A 25,570-nucleotide genomic window follows, 5' to 3' on the forward strand; every position below is an offset into this window, starting at 1 on the left:
ATCTTAGTTTTAGAACCCAGCTGGCAGCACATGTGATTGGATTCAGGAAAAGTGATTTCCCTAAACCCTTAGTTTGATACTGTCTCAGTCACTGGTGATATGGACAGTTTGATAATATTTTCTAGAAACTGCCCCACTTTTGAAAAGGGCTTTTTTTTTTTTTTTTAAAGAATAATAATGCAGTAGTTAAGGCAAATTCTTTAGATTAGCATTTTTAGTGAGTTGAGTTTATTTAGAGGACTGATTCTTTTCCCCCTATAAAATATACATACTAGGATTTCAGAGAAATCTTTCATGGGGAGACCATGAATAGGGCCTTAGAAGCATCCTCCTAGGGGCTGGGGATTTAGCTCAGCGGCATAAGCACCTGCCTTGCAAGCAGGCGGTTGTGAGTTCGATCCCCCGTACCGATAAAAATGAAAAAAGACAAAAAAAAAAGAAGCATCCTCCTAACCCCGGCAAATAAAATTTAAATGCACATTTTTGTCAATATAGTATAGAGATAAATACTATTTACTATTACAACTACCATCACTGTCAGTGTAGTAGAAATGTCTTTCTACCTGGTCTACCGAGCCTGCTTTGGCCTCCAGCTCCATTCCATAGTCTACTCTTAGCATGGTCTCCATTAAGTCATGTTTTTTTTCCCCATCATTGGGAACCAAACTAGGGCTTTTACACTGAGCTGCATCCTCAGCCATTTTAAGTTTTTGGTTTTGAGATAACATCATACTAAATCATTAAATTGCCAAGGCTGGGCTCAAACTTGCAGTCATCTTGCTTCACTCTCTAAGAGTGCTGGAATTACAGGCCTGTGCCAACAAGTCCACCCAGAAGAGCTTTTAAAACCTAAGCCAGACCATGGCCTACATCTCAGAACTTTATCTGCTGCTCATAGCACAAATTCAGGCCTTTATAAGTCCTGGGCATTTCATATCAATTCATCCCTGTTTCCTTCCAAACTTTTCTGCTAGCTCTACTATTTGCAAGCTTGCTGTATTGAGCAAGCTACATGAGTAGGAGGGCCTGCCCTTACTGTTCCTTCTGCCTGTCATGGCTCCTCCAACCCTGTCCATGTAAGATACCAGACTTAATGAATATCCCTGTGTTTGGATATATTTCTGCTAAAAAGTTGTTTACAGTTTATCTGAAACTCACATTTGACTACTCTACCACTGAGGTATGTCCCCAGCACTTTTGATTTATTTTTTGTTTTAGAAAGGGTCTTCCTAAGTTCCCCAGGCTGGCTGCAAAATTCTGATCCTCCTTCCTCAGCCTCCTGAGTAGCTGGGATTCCAAGCATGCACCACCACACCTGGCTCCTAACTGATCTTTATTGTTAGCATTTATCACCATCTATCATAGTATATATTTTACTTAACTGTATGTCTCTTTTCTGCCTTTCTTGTTCCATGCTTCATGAAGGCAGGGATTCTTATCTCTGTTCACTCTGCTCTCCCCGTGGATGGAAATGCCTATTGTATATGAAACTGATCAAGAAAAAAGGCATTGTAAACATGCAGTGCCATGGTGACTTCTGAAGGCTTTCAGTTCTACTTCTGTCCCTCCTCCTTAATCTGCGCTGTTTCCATGAAGGAAGCAGGTTATGCCCATGTTTCGGCTAATTTTCCTATCTGTGAAGTAGGGGTTTTTCAAGTTAACATCCTGGCATGAGAGTTGGCAGGTCCACTGCCAGGGGCCATCTTTCTGCATAAACAAGCCAGTTATCACGAATCAACAGTTATCTGCTTCCTCTCACCGTTTCTTCTGAGCACATCAGGGGCTCAGGCAGAATCTTTCAGTAGTACATCATTTCATTTCAGAGCTGTGTCTGGCTAATATGTAGAAATACAATTGATTCTTGTATATTGCTTTTACAAATAGATGATTGTGTTGAAAAAAAGAGTTCTGCTGCTCCAAGAGCTTGAATGGCCTTGTTTGAGCAAGTGTTTGGATGCATTGTGCATTGAACAGTTAGTTCAGGGGGGGGTGAACAGAGAGGAATTCCCGTGCAGGAATTTTTGGGGGTGATTTTGTTTGTCTTCAGAGTTTCTCACACTGTCATAATCTTCATGTGCTTTTCTCCCTTACAGGAGTTAGATTAGCAAAGAGCTTACAGAGGCATGTGCTGTCATTTTTGGTCATAGCCCTGTTAAGAGAGAGAGAGCTATCAACCTCCATTTTCCACTCTTGGGAAGAAGCCAATGTCTTCAGGAAAGAACCTTGCCCACAGCTTCAGGCCTGGCAGCCTTCAAAAGGCCACATTCCTCTAAATGCTCTCTGATAGACAGCTTAGAAATATTGTTAACTTGTAAACGCAAGTTTAGGTCAAAGGGCCTGTTTTGCTTTAAAAAACTCCTAAAGATTTTTTTCTCCCTTCTCCTGCAGTTTTGTTTTGGGATACATGCGTATATAAAAACAATGCACGCTTTTATCCCTGTCTTGCCATTGCTTAAATGACTGCCTCAGATATTGATCACACTCTCACATTCTTAGCTACTGTGGGAATAGAGACTTAAAAGAGAAAAAGCAAAATGGTGTGTGAATAACTCTTATCTTTTCTCTTCCTCGGGAATGTAGGGAGTCCCTTCGGTGTACATACAGCTGATCAAAAGAAGAATGGTCTGAAATCTTTAATGCTTCCTTATATTCCTTGGGACAGACCCCAGACACGTGGTATAATAGTCAAGGCCTAAGCAAGATCTGAACCCTGGACAAATCATTCCTTCTTCCACACCTACACTTCTGCTCCCCTGTTCCCATCAGTTTTTTTCTTTGCTGTGAGAACTCCAACTAGGATGCCTCCCACCCACACACCACCTGCTTCCACCTATTGCAGGCTAAGGCAGCTTTCAAGATTCAAATGTCATTGTGATGACTTGTGTCTAGATATTCCCTCATGCAATCATAGGTGGGGCTTTTTCAGATGTGGCTAAATCTAGAGTGTGTGACTGATTCATGCTGCAGAATGCTAGGATCAAGGGTGGGTGATTACTAAATCAGTTCACTGATTGACTTGACACCACCCTAATCGCAGTAGCCTGGATATAATATGGTCTATGGCCATACCACACTGAATGCACCCAGTCTCGTGTGGATATAGTATAAGGGGCAGAGAGAGACTTGTCTCCCCTCCTGCTTGCTTTGTGACTTTCTGCCTGCCTTGAGCTGTTTCTCCTCAGTGATGCCAGTGTGCCATGGTCCCCTCCTTTAGAGCCAGCCAATTATGCACTGAAACTTCGACAAACTGTGAACTGAATAAACTTTTCCTTCTTTACTTTGGGTGTTGAGTATTTTGTCTCAGCAACAAAAGAAAAGTATCTAAGACGGCCACATTCTGGGAGAAACCTTTGCCTCTTAGCTCCCCGTCAAAATTCCATCTTCTCAATGCATATTGTTTCCCTGCTATTAGAATTCCTTTATGCTGTTCACATATAGGTATGTCTCTCCTGTTAGACAGGGCTTCTTGGAGACAAGGCCTTATACATGGAGTATGTGTTCAATACATGTTTGTTGGGTTGGATTGCATTTCCTGCAGCTAGTGCTGTTCTTAGTCCCAGTGAGAACCTCAGATCTATGTGTGCAGCACGGAGTGAGTACAACTAACCCCAGAGTACAGCTCCATGGCTTCTAAGCCTCAGTTGCCAGCATTTGAAACATTCCATGCGCCAGAACGGGAAACACTGCACAAGGTACAAAATGCATAACAGAGATGCATGCACATCCCAGAGATAGGACATTTAGAAAACACCTCCATGTCCCATGGTTTATTCCCAAGAACTTTTCAAAAATCAGTGACTATTGAGGTATATACCAAGCCACAAGCTGCCTTTCTTGTCGTATTTACATTTACAAGGTTTTACTGCATCCTTTTGCCCTATCAAGGGATAATTTTAGTGCTTTGTGGAACAGTGAATTTTTCTGGGACAAAGTTTGGTCTTGGCCCAGTTGAAGGGTCAATTAAATAAAATACGTCCTATTGTGGTATGATGAAACTAGAGAGTGTATCAGTTTAAGTAGTACATCAAGATGCCCTAAAATTCTTGCTGGAGAAAGTAGTAAACAGCCTTTCATGCCCAAATTCTAGTGGGTCATTTAATGGTTAACAAAGGAAAAGAAATGTATTCTATCCCTGTTGACACGAGGCCAAGTGAGAGCTCATTCCCGTCACTTCTTCCTGTGAATGAGAAAGCAAGGTATCAAATTTGAGTTCATTTGAGATTCTATGCAGTGTAAGCCTGGTTTCATCCGCAGCAGGGAAAAAATATATCAGAATGAAAAGAGACTCTCAGAAGCATCTTAGCACAGTAGTTTAAATATAAATTCAACAGTCATTTCCTGTACTTTTCTGTAGATGTTTTTGATTAGAAAAATATTTTTTTCGTTAATAGTGATGAATTTTGAAATGAACTTTGTCTTCATTGTCTTTCTTGGTTAAAGTATAGATGGGACCTGTCTTGTTGATATAATTGTTTTTCTGAGGAGGTGGTAACCTTGAAAATTAAGAAAATAATCCTGGGTATAAATCATGTATATTCGTTTTTATCCAAAATATCTAAAAGCTTTTTTTTTTTTTTTTTGGTACCAGCGATTGAACTCACAGCCTCGCTCTTGCCAGACAGGTGTTTATGCCGCTGAGTTAAATCCCTGACCCCTAAATGCTTAATTTATGTTTTCCCACAAAAGAAGCACAGTGACACGTGCCCAAATAGAAGAACAAACAATAATAACAATAAAAAAAACCTCAGCAGTGTTTCATTATGAGCGTGTTCTGAAATAGACATTTTATACCAGCACATCATCCCTGTTCAAAGGGCCACCATCTGGCTCAAACTTTATGATTCATACTTAAGATAATTTTTAAAAGTTAAACCATGTGCCCACTAGTACTTTCTCTTGAAAAGGATGGTGGTAATGGGGGCATTTCTATGATACATATCACTACATCAAGGAAACTTTTGGGAGAATGGAGACCCCTCCCAGACAAAGAGAGAGGGAACGAGGGAGGGAAGGAGAGAGAGAGAGAGAGAGAGAGAGAGAGAATCTTGGAGTTCTAATCCCAGTTTTATGGAGAGAAGCACTAATAGAGTTATATCCCATTACTTATTTATATTTTCTATACCAAAGGAAAATTTGAAATCTTAGTATATGTAGTATTTTCCTGCACACTATATAGAAGCATCAGAAATCACTACTCCCTGAGATAGAAAGTAATTTGACAAAACTGCTTGAATTCAAAATAAAATTCCTGTCACAGCAGCCTGGTGACAATCAGTGTGGGAGAACATTCTGGGAAAAGAACATACAGAGAAACACAATGAGGGCATTAATATGGTCCCACCCAGAAGCTGCACCATGGTCGTCAAAGTGACTACAGAGGGATTTCTTATACTCAGGTTTCTTGTTGGGCAGAAAGATTTCAACTATACCCTCAGTCTCTTTAATGTTGGAAAACATTTGGCACTGGCTGCTTTTCACATTGTGACCTCCCCTCCTCTGAGCTTTTAAATGTCATTATTTTCATGTTTTAACCTACACTGAAAAGTTCTTTTAAAAATCGCCTGCAATTTTTAGTTACTTTTCTAAGTATCAGGATACTTTAATTGAAAGGTAAACCAAATTTAGATGAATTGTACATAAGAAATGATTTGAAAAGAAATTATAAATCAAGCATCTAGAATAAGGACTCTAAGGCTGAAGAAGAATGGGAGACTGAAGAGTTAATCTGGAGGAAGCAAGAGTTTTCACCTATGAATAGGAAAGTCTTTTGACAGTGCATAAGTAATTTCCCAGTCATGTGGTCCGTGTACTCAGAGTCAATCATTTCTACCAGTCACCGATAATGATCATTTAAAAGCATTAGCTCACATGAGCAATGTGCTTTGCAATTCAGAGCATGGCTTTGCAGGAAACTGAAGCCCTCATTTCCAGTCCTTGAATCTCAGGGCAAAAGAGTTGGAAGAAGCCTTTTCACCTCAGGGATTCTAAGTGGCTGTGAGCACATTTCTAAGGAAGAGCATTAGCTTCTGGGCCCATCTTCTGCCTGGATAGTTTATTTCTGAGAGGGCAGCAGCAGCTGGAGGACAATAGTGGCTCTTATCCCTTGTTTGCATAGCTGCCACAAAACCACCACATACTACATGTAGCTCATGTCTGCAAGGTGGTATCTGTTTTATGTTTCTTCCATTCTTTTATTCACGTAGACCTCTTGGAAGTAAAATGAATCACAGTGTTGATCTAAACATTTGAAAACAAATTCTTGCAACTCTCCTTAGAAATGTAGTCTGGAATAAATAGATAGTAGCTTTTCATGGAAATTTTTAAGGTTCTGGAGCAGTGTTGCTAATAAAGTACATTTTAAAATCCTACAGCTCTCTTTTAAAAAATTCATTTTCTGATTTGGAAGATCTAGAGTGAGTCCTGAGAGTTTATTTTTCTAGAAAGCCCCAAGGTTTTGCTAATGCTCTGAGTAATAGCATTTACTAGCATTTACACTTTTGAGTAAAAAAAAAAAAAAATCTAGAGAGATCAAAGATTAGTCCCATCACATGTGATAGGCAAGTACTGTGCCAGATATTTTAAGGTGACAGAAGCCATCCTGACAGCAACATTACATCTCCATCTGCAAAGGGCTTGGGTTGTGAACCTTGTTTGGGGAGGGTCCCCATAACATCATCTCTTTTAGAAACCAGCCTGCATGCTCTTGCACCCATGCTTTAGGAGGAGATGTGGTGTTGTTTGTCCCTATTTAGTAATTGCTAGGGAATCACTTCTGAAAAAGGGACTGACAGGCTGAGGAATGGGGTGGTCCTTTAGTGTTTTCTTAGTACTAATTGTTACAGCAATTGCTTGGTTGGGAAATTCCCATCTTGGACTTGAGGTGCCTTTCTCCAGAAGATAATATTATTAATGTACCTTTGCAGACGTATTTATGTATGGGCATAGTTAACTTATAATTAATGCACATATATATATATACTTACATTGTATATATACATTTATGCAATTAAGAATAAAAGTTCTGTTTTTCTCATTTTAATGCTGTACCTAAGACAACCCAATTAACACTGAGATAAAAAGATGTTAGAATTTAGGCTTGTAGCCTTATGTATCATACTGAATCTTACAGTCTTTTTGTTAATTTCATTCATGACAGCTATTGGCTGTAGGTTGCTAAGTGAACTAGGGTGCTAACCAGGTAAGAGACTGAAATGGGTGTCTGTGAACCTAAACTGTAGTGAAATGAGTCTGTGAATCAGTACAGCAGCCTGCAGCTTTGCTACTACTGTGGAAGAGCTATTTTTCACATCCTCAGGGCTTCTCAGGCTCTGAACTGCAGGGGTCTCCTGGGGCTTCAGTTCTCACAGCTCCTTAAGAAGCTGGCCTGAGGCCTGGAAAAACAGATGAAGGTAGCCCCTCTTCTTCCAGGAGAGAATACTCCTCTGACCTTGGGAACATAGGTGGGGACCACAAGATTTGGCTTGAGAAGTACTGATGTTAACTAGTACCGTTTCTCGTTGTGGACAGCAGTCAGAGGGAACATTTTAAGCAGCACATTTATTTCTCCTCTGTTCGCAAACTCATTCAACAGCTCGTCATTGTCCACTGTGTGCAAGGCAGTGTCCTAGATGCTGTGGGGTAAATAAGATGAATAAATACAAATCCCTATCCTCTTAGAAAGAATCTGGAAACCATAATGACTGCTGGAAAGAAGCCATAATGATGCTAAAAGCACCATGGTAAGTAGCAAGGGAAATGCACTGTACAACGTGCTAGGTCAAGAGTGCCACAGCTTTGCTTTCATTTCTTGAGGCATCCTCACAGGAGGTGTGTGGCAGTACGTGCTGGTGTTCCAGATGTACGGTTTATAAAGCATTCCATTGTGTGGTACTGTTTTATGGGACGCTGCTGGATTTCTCTGTATCTCGCTCTAATTTTAAAAAAAACTCACCTTATTGTGTGCAATTGTTTCTTTCTGAGGCAGCCAGTGGGGGAGGGGCCACTTATCACACTCATTTGCCTTGTGGGCTGCAGAGGCAAAGATCTAGGGTCCAATTCTGGCCTCACCATTTATTGACAGTCATACCTTGGCACCTAATGCCACTAAGCTCTTTCAGTCAGCTATGAAACACAGCTGTTAAATATCTACTCCATAGAGTTACTGAGGGTATTAAAGTCTCCTAGTCCCTTTCTGAGAAGTGATTCCCTAGCAGGTCCTAAGTAGGAACAAGCAACAGCATATCTCCTCACAAGCATGGGTGCAAGAGCATGCAGACTGGTCTCTAAAAGGGATGACCTTATGGGGATACTCCCCAAACAAGGTTCACAGCCCAAGCCCTTTGCAGATGCACACAGCAATTCCTTAATAAAGAGTGGATACTGTGGTTGTGTTGTCTGTCATGTAAGAAGATACACACTTCCGTCATTTTCATTGATCTCCATTGGCAGGGTTTAAGACATCTTCAAAATGGAGCCTTCATTGTAGTCCCAAAGCTGTAGCCTTAGTGCATCCTTCTGCACTGTAAGCACCTGCCGTGGATCTGTGCTCAGTGGCCAGCATTGCCCCGCAGCCCTGGGAAGCTCTGTGGGACACATTCTGCATGTGACATCCGGAGTAAATCCAGACGTCTTGACTGCTGTCTAGACTGAGTTCTAGGATCTGGAGGCGAGTAAGACGGGGAGATCTCTACGAGAGAGAAGCTCTGCACAACTGCAAGTGTGGCTGTGCGATACAGCTTGTCACTGTGATGGGTGACAGATACGCGACTCATCCCTCAAGTGAGGGATGCGAGGGGAGGAGAGAGTAAGTGCAGGGAATAGCTTTCGACTGAGGGTGCAAAGCAAAGGACTTGCTTTATAGAAATAGAAACTACATTGAGACACGTTTAAAACATCTTTTATAGATTGAATTTTTAAAAATAAATTTATGGACAGAAACTGAAGATGAGAGCGTGTTTGTGGAGGGCTAGGTGCCAGGGCTTATTGTGAGGGGCAGTTTTGCTTTTAAAACTCTGTTTGTTTGTGCATTTGTTTTGTTTAGTTTTATTTATTTTATTAGTATTATACATTTGTCACATGTGACGAATACATTTGTTATAGGGAATTGGTACCTGTACATATCACATCTTAATCCTTTTTACTTCTCTTTTCCCCTCTTCTCCTTTCTCTATCTCTAATTTTCTTCCTGTGTATAAAAGGTTTACTCCCCTATAATCTATCTTCCTATAATCTATTTTTATTTTTAAACGATTTATACTTTGGGTGTCTCATATAAGAGAAACCATGCAGTATTTAACTTTCTGCATAAGTACCACACGCTAACGGATTACATCACTGGAGCTCCAATATTTAACTTTCTGTGTCTGATTTATTTCAGTTAGCTAATATTATCATCTCAATCAAGTGCCTCCATTTTCCTACAAATGACTCAAATTTATCCTTCTTTGTGACTGAGTAGTACTCCATTTCATGCATAGATAGATAAATACCTCACTTTATCTATTCATTTATTGATAGGCATAGGCTACTAATGATGTTGCAGTTGCTCAAAAGTCTGTTGAAAAGAATAACTAGTATATTTGCTGCTATGTGAGCACACCACCATGGTTAGATGATGTTTCTAAATGGAGGCTTGGCCTTTGAATTGTCTCTGACCCATCTCTCCTGAAAACTATGTGTGTGTTGAATAAAGTTTTATTTTTCTTTTTGGTTTATGGCAGTAGTAATTTGATAATGATGAGTGTGTGCGCACACACACACACACACACACACACACACACACACTTCTGTTTACCTCTTGCACCAAAACATCCTCCAGCTGTGGGCCTTTTTCCCCACTGTCTGTAAAGCTCGTAAACAAAACCAGAAGCCATGGGAAAAGGGTAAAGAGAGCAACAGAAAAGAACTTTCGCTTTTGTCAAAAAGCCCGCCAGTGGCTGAATTTTAAAGAAAAGTTGACAGATCTTTTTCTCTTGCCTGTATTAATAGAACAAAGCCGTGCTCCCGGAGCAGGGGGTCTGCCTGTGAGCTGGAAAGCAACTTCAGTCCTATTCCCTGTTCTACTGCGAGCAGATAAAACTTTGACACATGCTTTTAACAAAGTATCAGTTGTGGGAAATTTTATTTGCAATCTGTTTTACTGTTTTCTTTTGTTGTGGGAAACTTACTCACAAAGTATGCAAGGCTGCGATTGCTGCTGTTTTTATACTGCCCGGTTTGGAAGAAGATTGCTAGTTTTCCTCACAGAGCGCCAGCTCACATGCAGCCCTGAACTGGAGACTCGTCAGCCTGTGGAGTTCTTCTCCCTTTTACTGGGAACAGGAAAGGTGCTGCAGAGAGGAATCCGGCTAGGATCACTGAGGGAAGGTGGCAGCAGATGGTGGGAAGACTGGGCTCTAAACAAGTGGAATGTCAAGAGCAGAGTAAGCCTCAGAAAAAACAGCTGCCCAGGACCAGAACGGGGAACCAGCCAGGGCTGCCACGTGGGGCGGTATCTCTGGGACAGAGGGGGCAAGGACACCTACAGCCAGGCACAGACGCTCAGCTGGCTCTCCGTCAGCATGAGCAGTAACCAGGCACTGGGCAGTTGGCACTGCCGTCTGTCAGAATTCCTGGGAGATTATTTCTTAAGTGAAATTCTGAAAAGTTAAAGGATGAATTTGGTCAGTGCTGGCATGGATGACATCATCACTCAAGAATCCCTAGTGGATATGGAGGGGAATTATAAAAAGGTAAGGAGGGCAGAAGTCTTATTTATAAACAATTGGACCATTTTTCTAACTGGGAGAAAGCTCACCCTTGAGGAATGGCCAAATTCCACACTGAGTGGCCATCGCCATAATGTAGGCAGAAAAACTAAACACAAAAATTAAATGCATTAAGTTAGGAATGTTCTTTCCGTAGCTTATATGCATTAATATTATAGCAGTAACAGAAGTATACACATTGTTATTCTGCAGTTGAAAATTGTATTATACATTTCATTCCTAGGCAAACCTCATACAAAGGAATATTTTTTAAAAATTATCTACATGTATTAACAGTTCATCTGGAATTAGTACTGGGATGGTTAACCTATCTATTGTGGACATTTTTAACAATGAAAAATGTACAACTTCAGAAAGAAAAGTTTTGGCTTTTTAAAAATGGATACAGTATCTGTTCTCTGCTTCTTTTTTCTTTTGAAAGTTGGTTTTTATGTTTTGGAAATGTCTTATATGGTAATTGTCTAGTAACAGCCCCAACTAAAAATAGCTTTAGTTATATGGGTGAGGTCATGAAATCATACTACAAGTATATGCTTGTCTGTCCACAGAAGGCTAAATACCACTATGTCTTTCCTCTCTTATTACTTGCCAGAAGTCAACTGTGGTTCACAGCACAGCATACTGTAAGGAAGAAGGGTCTTCCCTTCAAAGAGTGGAACTGAGATTTCTTTGCCCTCTGAGCCAAATATCAATTAATGTAGTCTAATAGAACAGTAAATCTTAAGGCTCATTGTTTTTAAATTGGATCATATATGTCATTAGCTTTATTTTTCCCAGAATGAGATATAGAGAAATGCTTCTTTAAAGTTTCTCCTTGAGAATACTAATGTACAATGTGACAATTTGTATCTTACATAGACAATTGTGTATCTTTTAAGTATGTTTCATTCTTAAAGTGGTTTGCACACTTTCTCCAGAAAGTGAAACCTAAATATGTAAAAGAGGCTTCAGGGACCTGCAATGTTACCCTGTACCTTTTCATCTCTTGTGATACCCAACAAGGGAATGAGTGCCCAGGGTGATAAATCTGTAGAGTCTTGAAACCCTGATATTTCTCAGCTGTCCCCTTTACCCCTCCACCGGAAGCCAATATGTAAAAGACATTTATGACACTGCCGTCAGTCAGATCACTTATCCAACCTTGTAAGGCAGGCATACGGTTCAGACTTCCTCTATTTTCAATGCCAAAGAACTGGTCACAGTTTTCTTTGTCAATCCATTTTTCAGATAGAAAAGTGTAGGTCACTTCACTCAGAGGAAAAAATAAAAGATTTTACCATTGTTAATACATCAGTAATAAAGTCATGACCACTGTAGTTTTACCCTACTTAGAAATAGGGAGAGAGCCCAGATGCCAGGAACAAGTAAATAATGATGTGCCAACAAGTGAGACTGAAATGACTAAAGCTACACACATGTAAGGGCTCGGGTAGCTTTAAAACATCCACAGCCACAAAGCAGAATTAGCATCCTGTGGCCCCTACCTAACAGAGATGGTACAATGCCATGTGTGCGTCAGGAGAAAGAGATCTGTTAGGTTAGTACAAAGCCCATAGATGAAATTTCTGGGTTCATGGAATGCTCAGAGATGTGTTGGACACTTGTTCTGTAGTCATTTCATCTTTTCAGCTGTGTCAGGCAAGTGTGTTCAAATGTGTACACAGCAAGTATCTTGGTTACCATGAAAGTTTCATTATGCTTAGAAAAAAAAAACTATGATGTGCAATTTCATTAAGAATTACTTACAAAGAGTAACACGAGCTTTTTCAAGAAAAAAATTCAAAGATTAGAAAAACCAGTTATCTAATGTAAAAATCACTTTTCCTTTTTAGACTCGTTCCTAAGAATTTTTTTTTTGCTCTAATATTTTTGTTCTTTAGTTGGCTAAATAGAAATTTAAAGTAAGTGCTATCAAATAGTAAGTACTCTATAGGCCTTTTGACCTTGCATCCATCAGTAACATATATTAGATTCTATGCCTCTAATATATATTTATTCAGAAATTGCACTTACCACTATAAAAATGTATATGTATAAAACATATACACAAGAAGATAGTTTAGTGGATAAAGTTTTTGTGAATAAAAGTTCTAAAAGTTTCTCATCCTACTTTGAGATCAGTAGTCAAAGTGATTGGAAAATCAGTATACCCTGCTCAGATGCAATGAATTCCCTGAACTAGTGGCATTTATAAATACTACATGTCTATGGGAATTGTTTTGCAGGATTGCCTTAAAGTTGGACAAACAGCCTCTGGGGGGAAAAGTCACTTCAGTGACTAAAATTAGATTCCACCGAGGCAGAGGAAGGAAGAGGTTATATATCTGTTCCTTTTCCTTGGGGGAAGATCTTGCTTGTTTTAAAAAAAAAGTTTCATTAAGGACCTCTGGTTTATTCAATAACAGCAGTAAAGCTGTACGCAACAGAAAATAGATTGTAGTATTTAGGAAAGAAGTGGTGACCTTGGCAGCGTCCGCTGTGTTGGTTCAGCCCATTCATTCCCTGCCCTGCTAGGAACAACGGCTGAGTCCTTGGTAAAGAGCCACACAGCTGGCTGATTGCAGGACCTAAGTGGCCCTCAGCAGAGGGCCTTCATCGTCATTTCCCAAGAGCCTCCCTTGTTCCTGGCATTCTGCTTGATGCCAGGACCACAGAAAGGAGGCTGAGCTTTCCTCCAGGGCCTTACAGCCCAAATGAGGAGGCACAAAAACAAACCTGCTACATGGAATCATTACTGCTTAGAAGATCGCTAAGTTAGCTAGTGTGGACTTCCAAAAATTGGTAGCCTCTGCCATCCCGGGATGAAGGAATATCCAGATAACACTAGTGAAGAGTGAGAAAAGGAAATCAACAACATTTAACATACTATATGGTATCATGGCATAAGATTGGCTCCAGCTTTGTCCCAGAGCAAACTTAGAGAAGCCACTTTTCCTTCTGTTCCCTGCTGCTGTGCACAGAATAAGGTTTCTGCACATGGGAGGCATGTGGTCCCGGGACTGTGCAAGCCTCCGTGCCTGGCTTTGTTCTGCAGAGGTACTGTGTTTCTAGTGTCATGCATCCAATTACAGTGAAAGATTAGGGAGGACCCCATGAAAAAATTAAAAGGCTGGAAGGAACAATATTTAAAGTGAAGCCACAGCTGCGCCTCATGTTTTTTTCAAAGGTGAATGGAAATGACTGCTTGAGATAAACTGTAATAAACAGGAACACAGAATGCCAGCTGCCATTCCAGACAAGCGCTCAGGCCTCCCCACACAATTACGGAGGAAAAGCAGCCCTCGACCTCCATTAACCCTCATGTCTTCCTGCCTGTAAGGGATGAATGAGTTTGAAGAACCCTGTTAAGTTACCCAGCCTGGGGCCTAGCCCCACCTCAACCACCTGGAGAGAATCTCTTCTGCTTTCTGGTCTGCAATCTCCTTTACCTCGAATGGGGAATAGGCCCAGTCTGCCTTAGATACTAGAAACTTGAAGCCTCCTGGCCCCTTCTCAGGGTTTTGGCCATTCTCTTTTCCCCTTGGCACACCCCAGCTAGCCAGCCTGGCTGCAGAGCTGTTTGTTTCAGTGACTAGGTTTCCCCATTAAATGTCAGGGCCCATCCCTGCACCCCTTTCCAAGCCAGGACCACCCTCCTCAGCTTCTGGTCTGCTTTGTCTACCCTTCCCACCGGTGTCCTCAGACCTTTGGCTGCCCGGGTGTTTCTGTGCACATGTGACTTGTTAAAATGAAGTATAATTTACATACAGAAAATTCATTTTAAAGTCTACGCTCTGATGGGTTTTAGTGTATTGTATTTACAAGATTGTGGAACATTTTATCACTGCAGAAAGAAGCGGGATGCCCATTAGTTACTCTCGATGCCCCTGCCTGTTAGCATCTGATAACTACTAATTTACTTCTGTCTTTATTAATCCCTAAGTTCCAGATGCTTCTGGCTCTTTTTGATTCTTTTTCTCTACCCTCTCATTACCTTATCCAGCTCTTCCTTTTAGTATCAACACCAGCTTCCTTTAATCAATTATTTCCCTGTGCCAGACAGCCCTACTCAACTGCTTTCTGTATAGTATTTCATTTAAAAGATACATAGCTTTCTTTCGAGAAAGAAAACAGAGCTCAAATAGTGTTAACAACTTACTGCACTACTGTCAGATTCAGAATGTTGTCTTGGGTCTCCTCAACTTTGAATAGCCTGCCCCCCCCCAGCTTCTGTGCTACCCTGCCCATTTTCAGTTACGTGTTTGTGCCCAGTTCTTGTAAATCCTAGGTCCGGCCTGAGGTGGGAAGCTGAGGACACCAGCTTCCTGGCAACTGATTAAGGTTTGACTGTTACATAACCATGCAGTGTTTTGGACCTTTGTGTTCCTGACAGTGATACTGAATGACTGTGATGGCCTTGCAGGCTTCTGAAATGGCACCTGTTAAAAATAGAGTTGCCAGATAACACTGTCCTGTGTTAAAAAGCAGTCTCTGTAGGCAGTCATCTGAGAACTAGAACCCAGCTCGGCATGCTCCTGGCGGTTTGTATTTTGGATTTGCTGTTCCTAGGACAGGAAAGCCGTTTGTTTTCAAATGTATCCTTTTAAGATTTAATATTGAAATACTTCCATTACAGTAGTTATCTGTGCGGATTGTGCTGTGGGTTCTTTTATCTTCTCCACAGTTCTCATGCTAAGTAGCTCCTGAACTTTAATCCTAGGTGTTCGCTAAATAATTTTGCTCCATTCTTTAACCATGAGAAAGTTCCAGTGATAGGGATTCTGCACAGCAGCATTTCTTGTTGCCTTCTTCTGTTTATATCGTCTTGTATAGCATGAAAAGGGATGCAGTCACCAATAGGCAAAACCATACTCACAGTTACACTAATAGAAACAGACATCCCATCCTTTGGATTGGCAACCCAGCACTTTTAATGGCACCCAGTTCTCAGGTTAAACAGGGAAGCCAAAGAGTTCTTCCCCTTGGGTGGCCCTGCTGGACTGTAGGTATTCATAGCCCACTGTCTCATGAGTGCTTGTCCCATGCAAGTTGCACCTCAAGGCTTCAACATTGCCCAGTAGCCCAGGTTGACACCTCATCAGATACTTTTATAGGCAGATTGATTTGGACCAAAGCACACTTGGTTTTGATGCAAACATTGGAAAATTTAGTAGTGTATTAGGAAGCCTGTATTTGGTGCCCCATTGTTTCCTTTCTGGAATATTTAATATAAATTTAAGATGGAAAATGCCAGAAACGAAAAAAAGAGTATCAAGACATAATATTCATTTAGTGATACAGTGGAAAGATACTATATCATTTAAATATTATTTTTACTAACAATTAAAAAGCACTTCCAATGGAATAAAATAAGATTCAAGAACTTGAAGTAACTTGCTTGGTGTAAGTACTTACTTGACAATCAAAAGCATGCAATTTATTTTCTTGTGAAATGCTGTTTTTTATATTTTGATTTTGTTGATTTATCTCAGTGAGAAAATAATTAGTACCATTTGTATTTGTTTTCTTTTGGCTTTTCATTTGAAAGAAAACTAATAAAATTTATTTAATGAATATATAAGTTTTGTACTTGTGGTTCATGATGATTAAAAGCCTCAAGCTCTTCCACACTGGAGTGCTGCCTGCAATTGTTACGGTAAAGCAGTCTTCCAAGCAAAGAAAAGAAACAGGAGCGCTCACCATTTCCCTAACGGAAGAGCACTTTTCCCAAGGGAGCTCCAGAGCCCTAGTTCATTCCCTGGTGGCTGCTGCTAATGGTGATGATACTGGGTATCACTAGGCAATAGATTGCACTGAAGCAAGGGGATCATTAATTGGTTCCAAACAGGCATCCTGGCAAGGCTGTGACCGAGGCCAGACTGCCACAAATGAAATCCACCTGGCTCCAGAGACTGGCTGTGTCATACAAAACAGATGTGTCTAGAGAAAGAAGACCTAGCTCTGCGCTTGAATCAGTAGCAGGGAATTGTTATAAATGGCCATTCTTAGCCCCAACTCAGACCTTCTGATGGAGAAAAGCAATCCATGTTTTTATAATCCTCATGGGCAGTTTTCTTGCCCAGTCAATTTTGAGAACTACTGATTTAAAGAAAGGTATGACAGAAGGCACACATGCATGCGTGTGTGTGTGTGTGTGTGTGTGTGTCCAAGTGCAATTCTCCCCTTGGCCAACTGATGTCCTAGCAGCTGTAGCATCCTGAGTTCCTTTCAGGGGTATAGGAAATCAGTGTATTCCTCAGCTTCTGGGATGATGTAGCCCACAGTCCTTAGGAAGTTCTTCCTCCATGCCACACTGTTTTCTATTTCACCACTGGTGGAAAGTAAAGTCATCCTGTGGTATGTGTAGGGCATTGGTTCCAGGCCCACCTTCAGATATCAAAACTTGTGAAGTTTCAAGTCTCTTACTTCAAGTAGTATAGCATTTGCATAGAAATGTACACACATCCTCTAGTATACTTTAAATCATCTCCAGATTACTTGTAGTACTTGATACAATGTGAATACTGTGTATGCAGTTGTTATGTGGTATAGTCTTTATGATAAGGAAAACTGTCTTTATGATCAGTGTGTATGCAGTTTTTTCTTAGTATTCTCAACCCTCTATTGGTTGAATCTTTAGATATGGAACCCGCAGGTGTGGAAGGACTATGTATTTTCTTCGTTGTTTTAACAAGTGATTTCTAAAGTCTGTGCAGAAGGTGAAGAAGGAGCAGTCAAGGCCTGTGAGACTTCTGAGTCTTAGTGAGGACCTCCTACACCTGTTGTCCCTGGCAACTTCTGGGCTTCCTAAAAATGCATTCTCAGGCCTGGTCTCCGAGTCAGAATCTGTCCCGACAACATGGTCAGCTGATTCATATGCATTTAAGTGTGAAAAGCACTGAATTGGGTAACAACTTAGCAATGCAATAATAAAAGGAGTCCTAGACATAGTATCTGAAAAGAATTGAGTCCTAAGCATTGTAAATGAAGTGCATTCAATCATTTTAAAATTCCCCAGGATGAATAGGTAAATTAGGAAATAAATGCAGCTGAGAAGAGGAAGAAGCTCAATCTAGGAAAAAGATGAGACAGGAAACTGGGAGATGACATTTCCCTTTCTCCCACTCCCCTCTCCCACAGTGGAATCCTGTCCAACCCAAGACTGTTCCCCTCTAAGTATTACATCTGCTTTTACTCCCACAGTACATCTGTGCCATTTTCTTCAGCAGGGGAACTAATTGTCTAAGCCAAGCTTCTCCACATGCGTCCATCCTTAGGAGAGTTTAAGAAACTCCTCTTCGTGCAGCTGGGCCCTTCCACTGTGTGGCTGTATCGTCTGCCCAGGAGTCAGAAAGAAGCAGCTGTCAGTAGTGTTTTGAGCACCAGATGGCTTTTAGGTTTAGATGTGAGGATGTTGTTTCCCAAAGTATGTTCCAAAGAACCCTAGAGGACCCACGGATGTCGGTCCCACAAAAACACAGTGTGGCAAATAAATTGTGGAAATGCAGAGAACACTAAACGCTCCACTTGTAAATTTACAAGCAGATTAGCAATGTGAAAGGAGGTGACCCTTGCTTCAGAGACACCAGATGACCAGATACTGCCAAAAAAGGAAGGTGGGCCACAGCATGAAGTCAACCTGAAAAGGAAACAGGGAACTATAGTGGTATGTCACACTGTGTCCTGAAAACTGTAAGAAAAGGCCTTGAGGACAAGACTTGGAGTTAGACAATATCTACCCGAGCACAACAGTTTGCTTCTTATTTCTTTTACTAAGTGCCCATTTGTTCTTACCAAGTTTGGGGATTGTACTGCATCTGCAGCAAGCACCACAGGAAAAGCTGAACTTTGGTATTTAGAGCCAAAAAGTGTTCAGTGGCCTTTGTCCGTGGTCTTGCTCATGTGGCGCCCTCCAAAGGCATTGCCCACCTTATCACCATAAGCACAAGGAATGAATGGTAACTGGAAGGAGAGCTCAGAAGGCTGAAGGACAAACCTGCCTGTAGCTGAATAAGGATTAGTTACTTTCTAAGCACAAATTTTACTCTCATCTTGAGTAGCTTTCCTGTCTCCATTGTGAGCCACTGCTCCCCAGTTGTTCTGTTGCTTTCTGCTAGCAATAGCAATTTGAGATGTTTTACTTTTATTTTATGAGAGTATTTCCCAAGGCTGTTTTAGAAGTGGATGTGGCTCCACTTGCCACAGATGCATCCAGTGTCACTTGGGGTACACTTCGCTCTCTGCCTGAATTCCTCACCACTGAGTTGCTCCTTGCTTTAAAGCATCTCTGGGTTTTGGGGGTTGAAAGACTTAATTACCCTTCACATCCAATTCCTTAAAGAGCAAAAAAATTTTGAAACCACACATACACATACACATAACAAACGCAATGGAAAGGAAAGCAGTTTCTAGTTGTTAATTTTTAAGAGGAAAACCTATATTTTACTCATCAACTGACTCATAATTAACTTGAAACATTAGGAATTACATACATTTTAAGGATAGATTAAACAGTGATGATCGAGTCTCTCTGATGAGAAGGTATTTGTATATAAACATTTGTGATTACTATTAGTCTGTACTATTTATCCTTTGCAGTCAAGTGTTTTGTCATTTTCTGAAAAAGCATCACACCATTTCAGGGAAGAAGCAGATCTATATCTCTTTAGTCTTACATTTTATCTCCAGCACGGTGTCCATCATTATTAATAACCTGAACCCCTTGCTCTCAGTATGGAGGGCCAGAAAAATTATTAAATGAAAAAGCCTTGATTTGAACCCTACCTCTTCAACCTAACACCCTCAAGTTCCTCATTTTCAAAGCAGATATTATTACAGGATTATCCATAATGCTAGCATTTACCATAGACCTACATTGCCACAAGCAGATACGCTAACTGCTGTGTAATTTACATAAATTCTCTCATTTAATCCTTAGACATAAATAAGAATCTTTTATCCTTGGGCTGAGAAGAACCTTCAAGCACAAAAACCTTCAGACACATGACAAGAAATAAGCCATTGATTTAACCACAAAACTCAAAGGGATAAACATAAAATGTTTATTATGAAAATGTTTAAACTCATAGACCTCTATAGAAAAATAAGCAAATTAGGGACGAGGAGCTCATAGGAAAGAAAGAACAATAGCTAAAAACACTTAAATATTACTGTCACTAATGAAAAAGTTGAAGCAAATGCATACCACTTTGTCCTATCAAATTAAAAACAACAGCATTTTTTTAGTTGAAAGTGTTGTATGGCAGCCAGGATATAGTGAAAGCAGCCCCTTTACATTGCTGATGGGCATGTGAATTGGAACAGCTTTTCTCTAGAGCAATGTGACAAAATGTGTCAAGAGCCTCAACAAATGTTCACACACAGCTGATCTGGCAGCTCCACTTCCAGAAACTTATCCTGAGGAAATCATCAGATATGTGGGCAGGGATTTATGTAAAGATGCTATCTTCCATGTTATTTTTAATTTCACACAACCCAAATGGCTAACTGTAAAAGAAAACCCCATAGGATGGAACGATAGGCCACTGTGCTTTTAAAAATATAAAGTGATACGAGAAAATGTGAAAATATATTAGAATATGATGTCATCTTTATCAAGTGAAAAACTCCATACATAGGATGAGAAACTAAGAGGAAATATATCAAATGTTATCAATGATCTCTACAGGGTGGGATTATGAATGAGATTTGCATTTTTTATGCTTTTCTCAACGAGTTTAGTCAGATCCAGAGAAAGGAGAGAGTGTTTGTCTAACAGTATTCTTTAATAAAATGTTTGAGTGTAAAAAAATTGTGAGTAATGTAAACAGAATTCTGTTTAGGGTTTCTGCAATAGCTCTAGTGGATAAGGAAATCAGAAAGACTGACATAGAATCAACACTGCTGGGATGGGTATCCTTTTTTAGACAAAACCCCTTTCAAACTCCAGCTAATATTATTAAACACCAATCACTAACTGTCATGTTGTCCACTAATTTTATGTTTGGATTTCAGTTCTGCCCTACAATTTTATGACTATTTAAAGGACTCTGGTGAGAACCTTTTTTTAATTATTATTATATGAATTGGGAAATAAGTTTACTGCTATTAAAATAAATTTATTTAAAATAAAGATATCAAGCAATGTGTTTCTGTGTGGACTGGACTATTGGAATTACCAAACCAGCATGGAAGGGTGGTTTGCTTTAATTAAGGTTCCTTAAGTACAGTTGTAAGTAGTTGTGGAAATGAAAGGCATGCTTGCTTCCTTAGCAACTTCATGATTATTTTCTTTGGTCTCAGTACTGTGCTGGTCCAGCAAAGGAAAAAAAAAAAAAAAAGGAGTCAGCATCACATCTGTAAAAAATCTGTATAAAAGTAGCCTTATACTTTTGATTATAAGACATACACACACACACACACACACACACACACACACACACACACACACACACAGGCTTCTGGTGTTACACAGTCCATTTGGTACATGCCCATATGGGAAACTATCTACATAGACAGTTGCCACCACAAAATGTGAAAGCTGAATGCTTATGGTTCCCAAGGATTAAAAAACATTAGAGAAAAAAGAGGAAATGTCCACTGAACTAGAAATTCTCAAAACTACTGAAATTAAGTTAAATATCTGGAGGTAGAGTTTAGGAAATGCATATTTTTCAAATGGTACAGAACATTCTAAAGCAGCCTATTGGCTGAAACTTAGGAAGCACTGGTTTGCTTGTACCGTACCAACCACATTTTATTCTGTGCTGCCCAGGATGATACCTAGCTCCTGTGACTCTTGACCTCACAAGGCAAGATTCACTAAGGAACTGAATTTTTAATTTTAATTAATTATTAGAGCTGAGTTGTAATAGCCACAGACGATGAGTGACTGTCATATAAGGGAGAGCAGCTCTAGCCTATCACAGACTATCCTTCACTGAGGGATACGGCTAAGTCATGTTTCAGGCCGCCTTTTCAACAGGCTGTGTGTTTCATCTTTCTGACACAGTGATGCACAAACGTGGCTCCAGAACCCACTGCAGGAGCAGCCAGGCACCATAAAAACTTTGGTAGCCACACCCAGCCATGAGATCCAGGTTTTGTAGCATAATTTTCTCAGTGCAGTCTTTCACTCCCTGCTCAGAGCATAAAATGTTGCGTCAGCATCACCCCACAGAGCAGAAACCCAAAAATCTCATTTGTAGCCCCGGATTCAAATTCATTCTACTTGGCTTTTTAAAATTTAATTTAATTTAATTTAATTTTTTTGTAGCAGTAGTAGTACAGTACTAGTCATTTTATTTTTAAGGAAATCATTTCTAATCATCTCTTGTTATTTAAAGTGTTTAAAAGTTCAGCATGGTGCATTTTTATTGGGGTTTTATAGAAAGTCAAGAATTGTAAACATATCCAAATGATCATAGTGATATAGTTTACCAAATCTTTTTCCTATACATGCTAACCTAACTTCTCTTCAAAATATGAAACAGATGGTCCCAGTTTCAATTCTCCAGCTATTCCAGATTTTACCCTTATGGTTTCTTACATTCTAACCCTGTTGAGAAGAAGCTAACTTCTCCAGGACTTAGGCAACCCTGCCTTGTCGTGGGCTCGCTTCCGACACCGTCCTGTAGCATCTGAATATTAGTCAGATGAGTTCATGTTCTTGCCACAGAGGGACATATAAGAAGAGGACAGTCTTGGAAAAAACTACATTTGAGATCGCAGTGATTGAAGTTAGGGGAAATTACTGGCCTTCCATGTCTTTACCCTGCCTTCTCGAGGAGGTGAGAAGGAAGACAGTAGTGCTAAATACTCTGGTTCTATCCCGTGAAGACTATTTAACACCAGAATGATTATTCCTAAACTAGAAATCTCTGAAGAATCTAAATTAGAACCAGAAAAAGCTGGTAAAATTTCAGCTTTTAATAATTCAAATGCTCATGGGCTGCAGCCCATCTATTTATTTTTCATCTAAGGTTACACTTCTAAGAAACTTAGCAAGTTAGGCTGCCTATGGTTGCGGTGTATCTGCCCACTTATCAGCATTTTTATTTCCTTGAAATTTTAGGCACAGAAAAATGAGAGAGAGTCTATCAGACAGAAGTTGGCACTTGGAAGCTTCTTTGATGATGGCCCAGGAATTTATACCAGCTGTAGCAAAAGTGGGAAGCCAAGCCTTTCCTCTCGGTGAGTGTTCTTTTGAGTTGATTTTCTGATATGTATCTAAGTAGATTTTGTCACCTGACTATATGTCTAACAAAAATAGCCTCTAATTCTGTGAGTGGTTATTTCTCAACAATGCTATCATCTTTATCTGAATTTTAGAGTGTTCTTTACCTATTGGTTTATTAGTTGTTAGTTGTGGCTCACTGCCCAGCTACTTCAGGTCAGATTTTCATATTTCATTTCTCTTTAAACACTGTACTGATTTTGCCAACTGATAGACGAATCAAGCCATACTTCTCAAACAAGCTGAACAATGCTTTAGATGTGTGGCAGACCACCAGATTTCCCATTAAGCAGTCCCAAAGCACCCAGAATCACCCTAATATCTTTAGTTGCAATGAATGCCAGTAACCTAGAAACACAGTTCCCGCTTTGATTACTCAGTGTTTGTTACTCTACTTAGCCTGTTCACCAGGTTGTTTTTCTTTGTCTTACTTTATTTCAGGGTACATGACTTATAATTTCCTTCAAAATATTATTGGTAATTTGCATACTGTTAAGCTCTTAATAAGGCTTGTTTAAATATAATTTTACCTAGAAAACAGGCCAGAGATTCTCAAACTTTGACATGCTTATGAATCACCTAGATTTTGTTAAAGTGAAGATTCTGACAAGGCAGGGTGGCCCACACCTCTAGTCCTAGCACTCTGGGTGTGACCCTCATATGGGTAACTTGGCAAGTTAACAACTTAGTGAGTCCCTGTCTCAAAAAAGGGCTGGGGATGTAGCTCAGTGCAAAGGTTCATTCCCCAAGTATGGGTTCAGTGTGGAAAAAGGGGGAGAAAAAGAAGAAAGCTTTGATTTAGTAGGAGTGGGTGGGGCTCAAGGTTCTACATTTCGAAGAAGTTCCCTGCCATCATTCCTAGGCTACCTTCATTAGTGAAGATAATCTGCAGTTGTTACAAAGACAGACATTGCTGATGGTGTAAGCACACCAACCATCGTTTTTAGGAAAATGATAGCATTCCAACTTGTGAATGGTGTGTGTGTGTGTGTGTGTGTGTGTGTGTGTGTGTGTGTGTGTATTTACCCCTTCTCACTCTGCAAAAGCACCAGCTTTTCATTCTTTGGTTGTCTCTTTAACTTTATGTATATATCTCTAAATAAAATGGTTATCTTCTTAGATTTTATTTTAAATAACCATCTATTGACTGTCAACTGCAGAAAATTGGAGTTCAACTATTGTTTTCCCATAGCTGCCCCACAAACATCAATATACTCCATCTCCCATTCTCATTTTATAATTGTAATTTAGGCTCAAATAATTAATGTTTACATTATTAAGAACATACATTATTCTTTCCAAATCATGTAAAAAAAACTGCTTACTTAAGAAACGTTGCTTCCTTTTTCATTGGCCAGTTTTGATTGCTACAGTATATTTTACTAAGCAAATATAGCACAGCTTAGACACTTATTTGATGGACATTGTGTTGTTTTGAAAGTTTTTCTCCCGTAAACAATGCTGCTTATGAACATACATGTCTCTTACTGTGCAGCTGCAAGAATTTCTCTTCAAAGTGTACATAAGGCTAAATTCACTAGGAAAAATACCTGAATGTTCAGAGTTACTAGACACTGGCAACTGTTTTCCATCATGGTTTGCACCATTACACTCCTATCAGCAAAACTTCAGAGATCTATGGATTCATAGCCTTTCTAGGACTTGAGTTTGCCAGTTTATTTTAACATTTATTCATTGAATAAGTGTAAAATGATATTTTGTTGTGTCTGTTAGCCATGTTTATTTTCTTTGCTGTGAAATGACTTTTTGGATTTTAAGACCAAGTTTTTGTTGCCCTCTGTGCTTTTCTTACTGTCTTGGTAAAGTCCTTTAGACATAATAGTAGTCCTTAAAACAGTGTATAATACTGCAGATGTCTTATCAGCTAGTAACTTGTCTGTACTTCTTTAATGTGTAGTTTATAACCATAAGTTCTTAATTTTAGTAAACTTTATCAAACCTTTCTTTTTAAAATATAAGTAAACTTTATCAAATGTTTCTTTTCTAGTCAATACGGTCAGTATCTTGTACAAGGAAATCTTCCTATATCCCAAGATCTAGTAGACATTCCATAAATTCTTAATTTTAATATAGTTAACTTTATCAAACCTTTCTTTTTAAAATACATAGCAAACCTTATCAAATCTTTTTTCTAGTCTATGTTGTCAGTATCTTATATAAGGAATCTTCCTGTGTCCCAAGATCTAATAGATATTTATGAGATTTCCTAACAGGAGCTGAAAGTATTGATTTTTAAAAGTCTATAATCAATCGGGAGTTGATTTCTTGATGTAATATAGAAATCTAATTTCTTATCTTTCCTTATAGATGACTTTTTTCTCCATTATATTTACAGAGCAATCTTTTTTATCTCATTGATCTGATAAGACTACTATAAATGCTGTACATTACTGAGTATATTCTATATTACTATTCTTATCCCTGCACCAAAATTGTAGTTTTAATTACCAAAATTGTAGCTTTAAAATAAGTCTTGCTGTCTAAACAGGAAAGTCCTTCTCCTTACACTTTTTCTCTGGAAAGAAAGAAATTAATGCTTTCAATGAAATGAGAAAATATAATCTTGTTC

The 25,570-nt window shown here is 39.6% G+C and overlaps 1 protein-coding gene across 6 annotated transcripts in view; it reads left to right on the forward strand.

The window, feature by feature from the left end:
* The window catches only part of Schip1 (schwannomin interacting protein 1), a 761,845-nt gene that overhangs the window by 708,399 nt on the left and 27,876 nt on the right, over window positions 1-25,570 (forward strand). For 4 of the 6 annotated variants that reach the window (XM_063249261.1, XM_023560035.2, XM_063249262.1 and 1 more), the window contains one exon: window positions 22,819-22,937. In XM_063249261.1, the coding sequence (XP_063105331.1) occupies window positions 22,819-22,937 (119 nt within the window). Of the gene's footprint in view, window positions 1-10,522; window positions 10,731-22,818; window positions 22,942-25,570 lie in introns of those variants that run through there. The other 2 variants (XM_063249263.1, XM_063249265.1) reach the window with 2 other exon arrangements.

Source organism: Cavia porcellus, unplaced genomic scaffold (assembly GCF_034190915.1).
Source record: "Cavia porcellus strain 051 isolate PalLab524CR breed Dunkin Hartley unplaced genomic scaffold, mCavPor4.1 scaffold_5, whole genome shotgun sequence".
NCBI classification, from domain to species: Eukaryota; Metazoa; Chordata; class Mammalia; order Rodentia; family Caviidae; genus Cavia; species Cavia porcellus.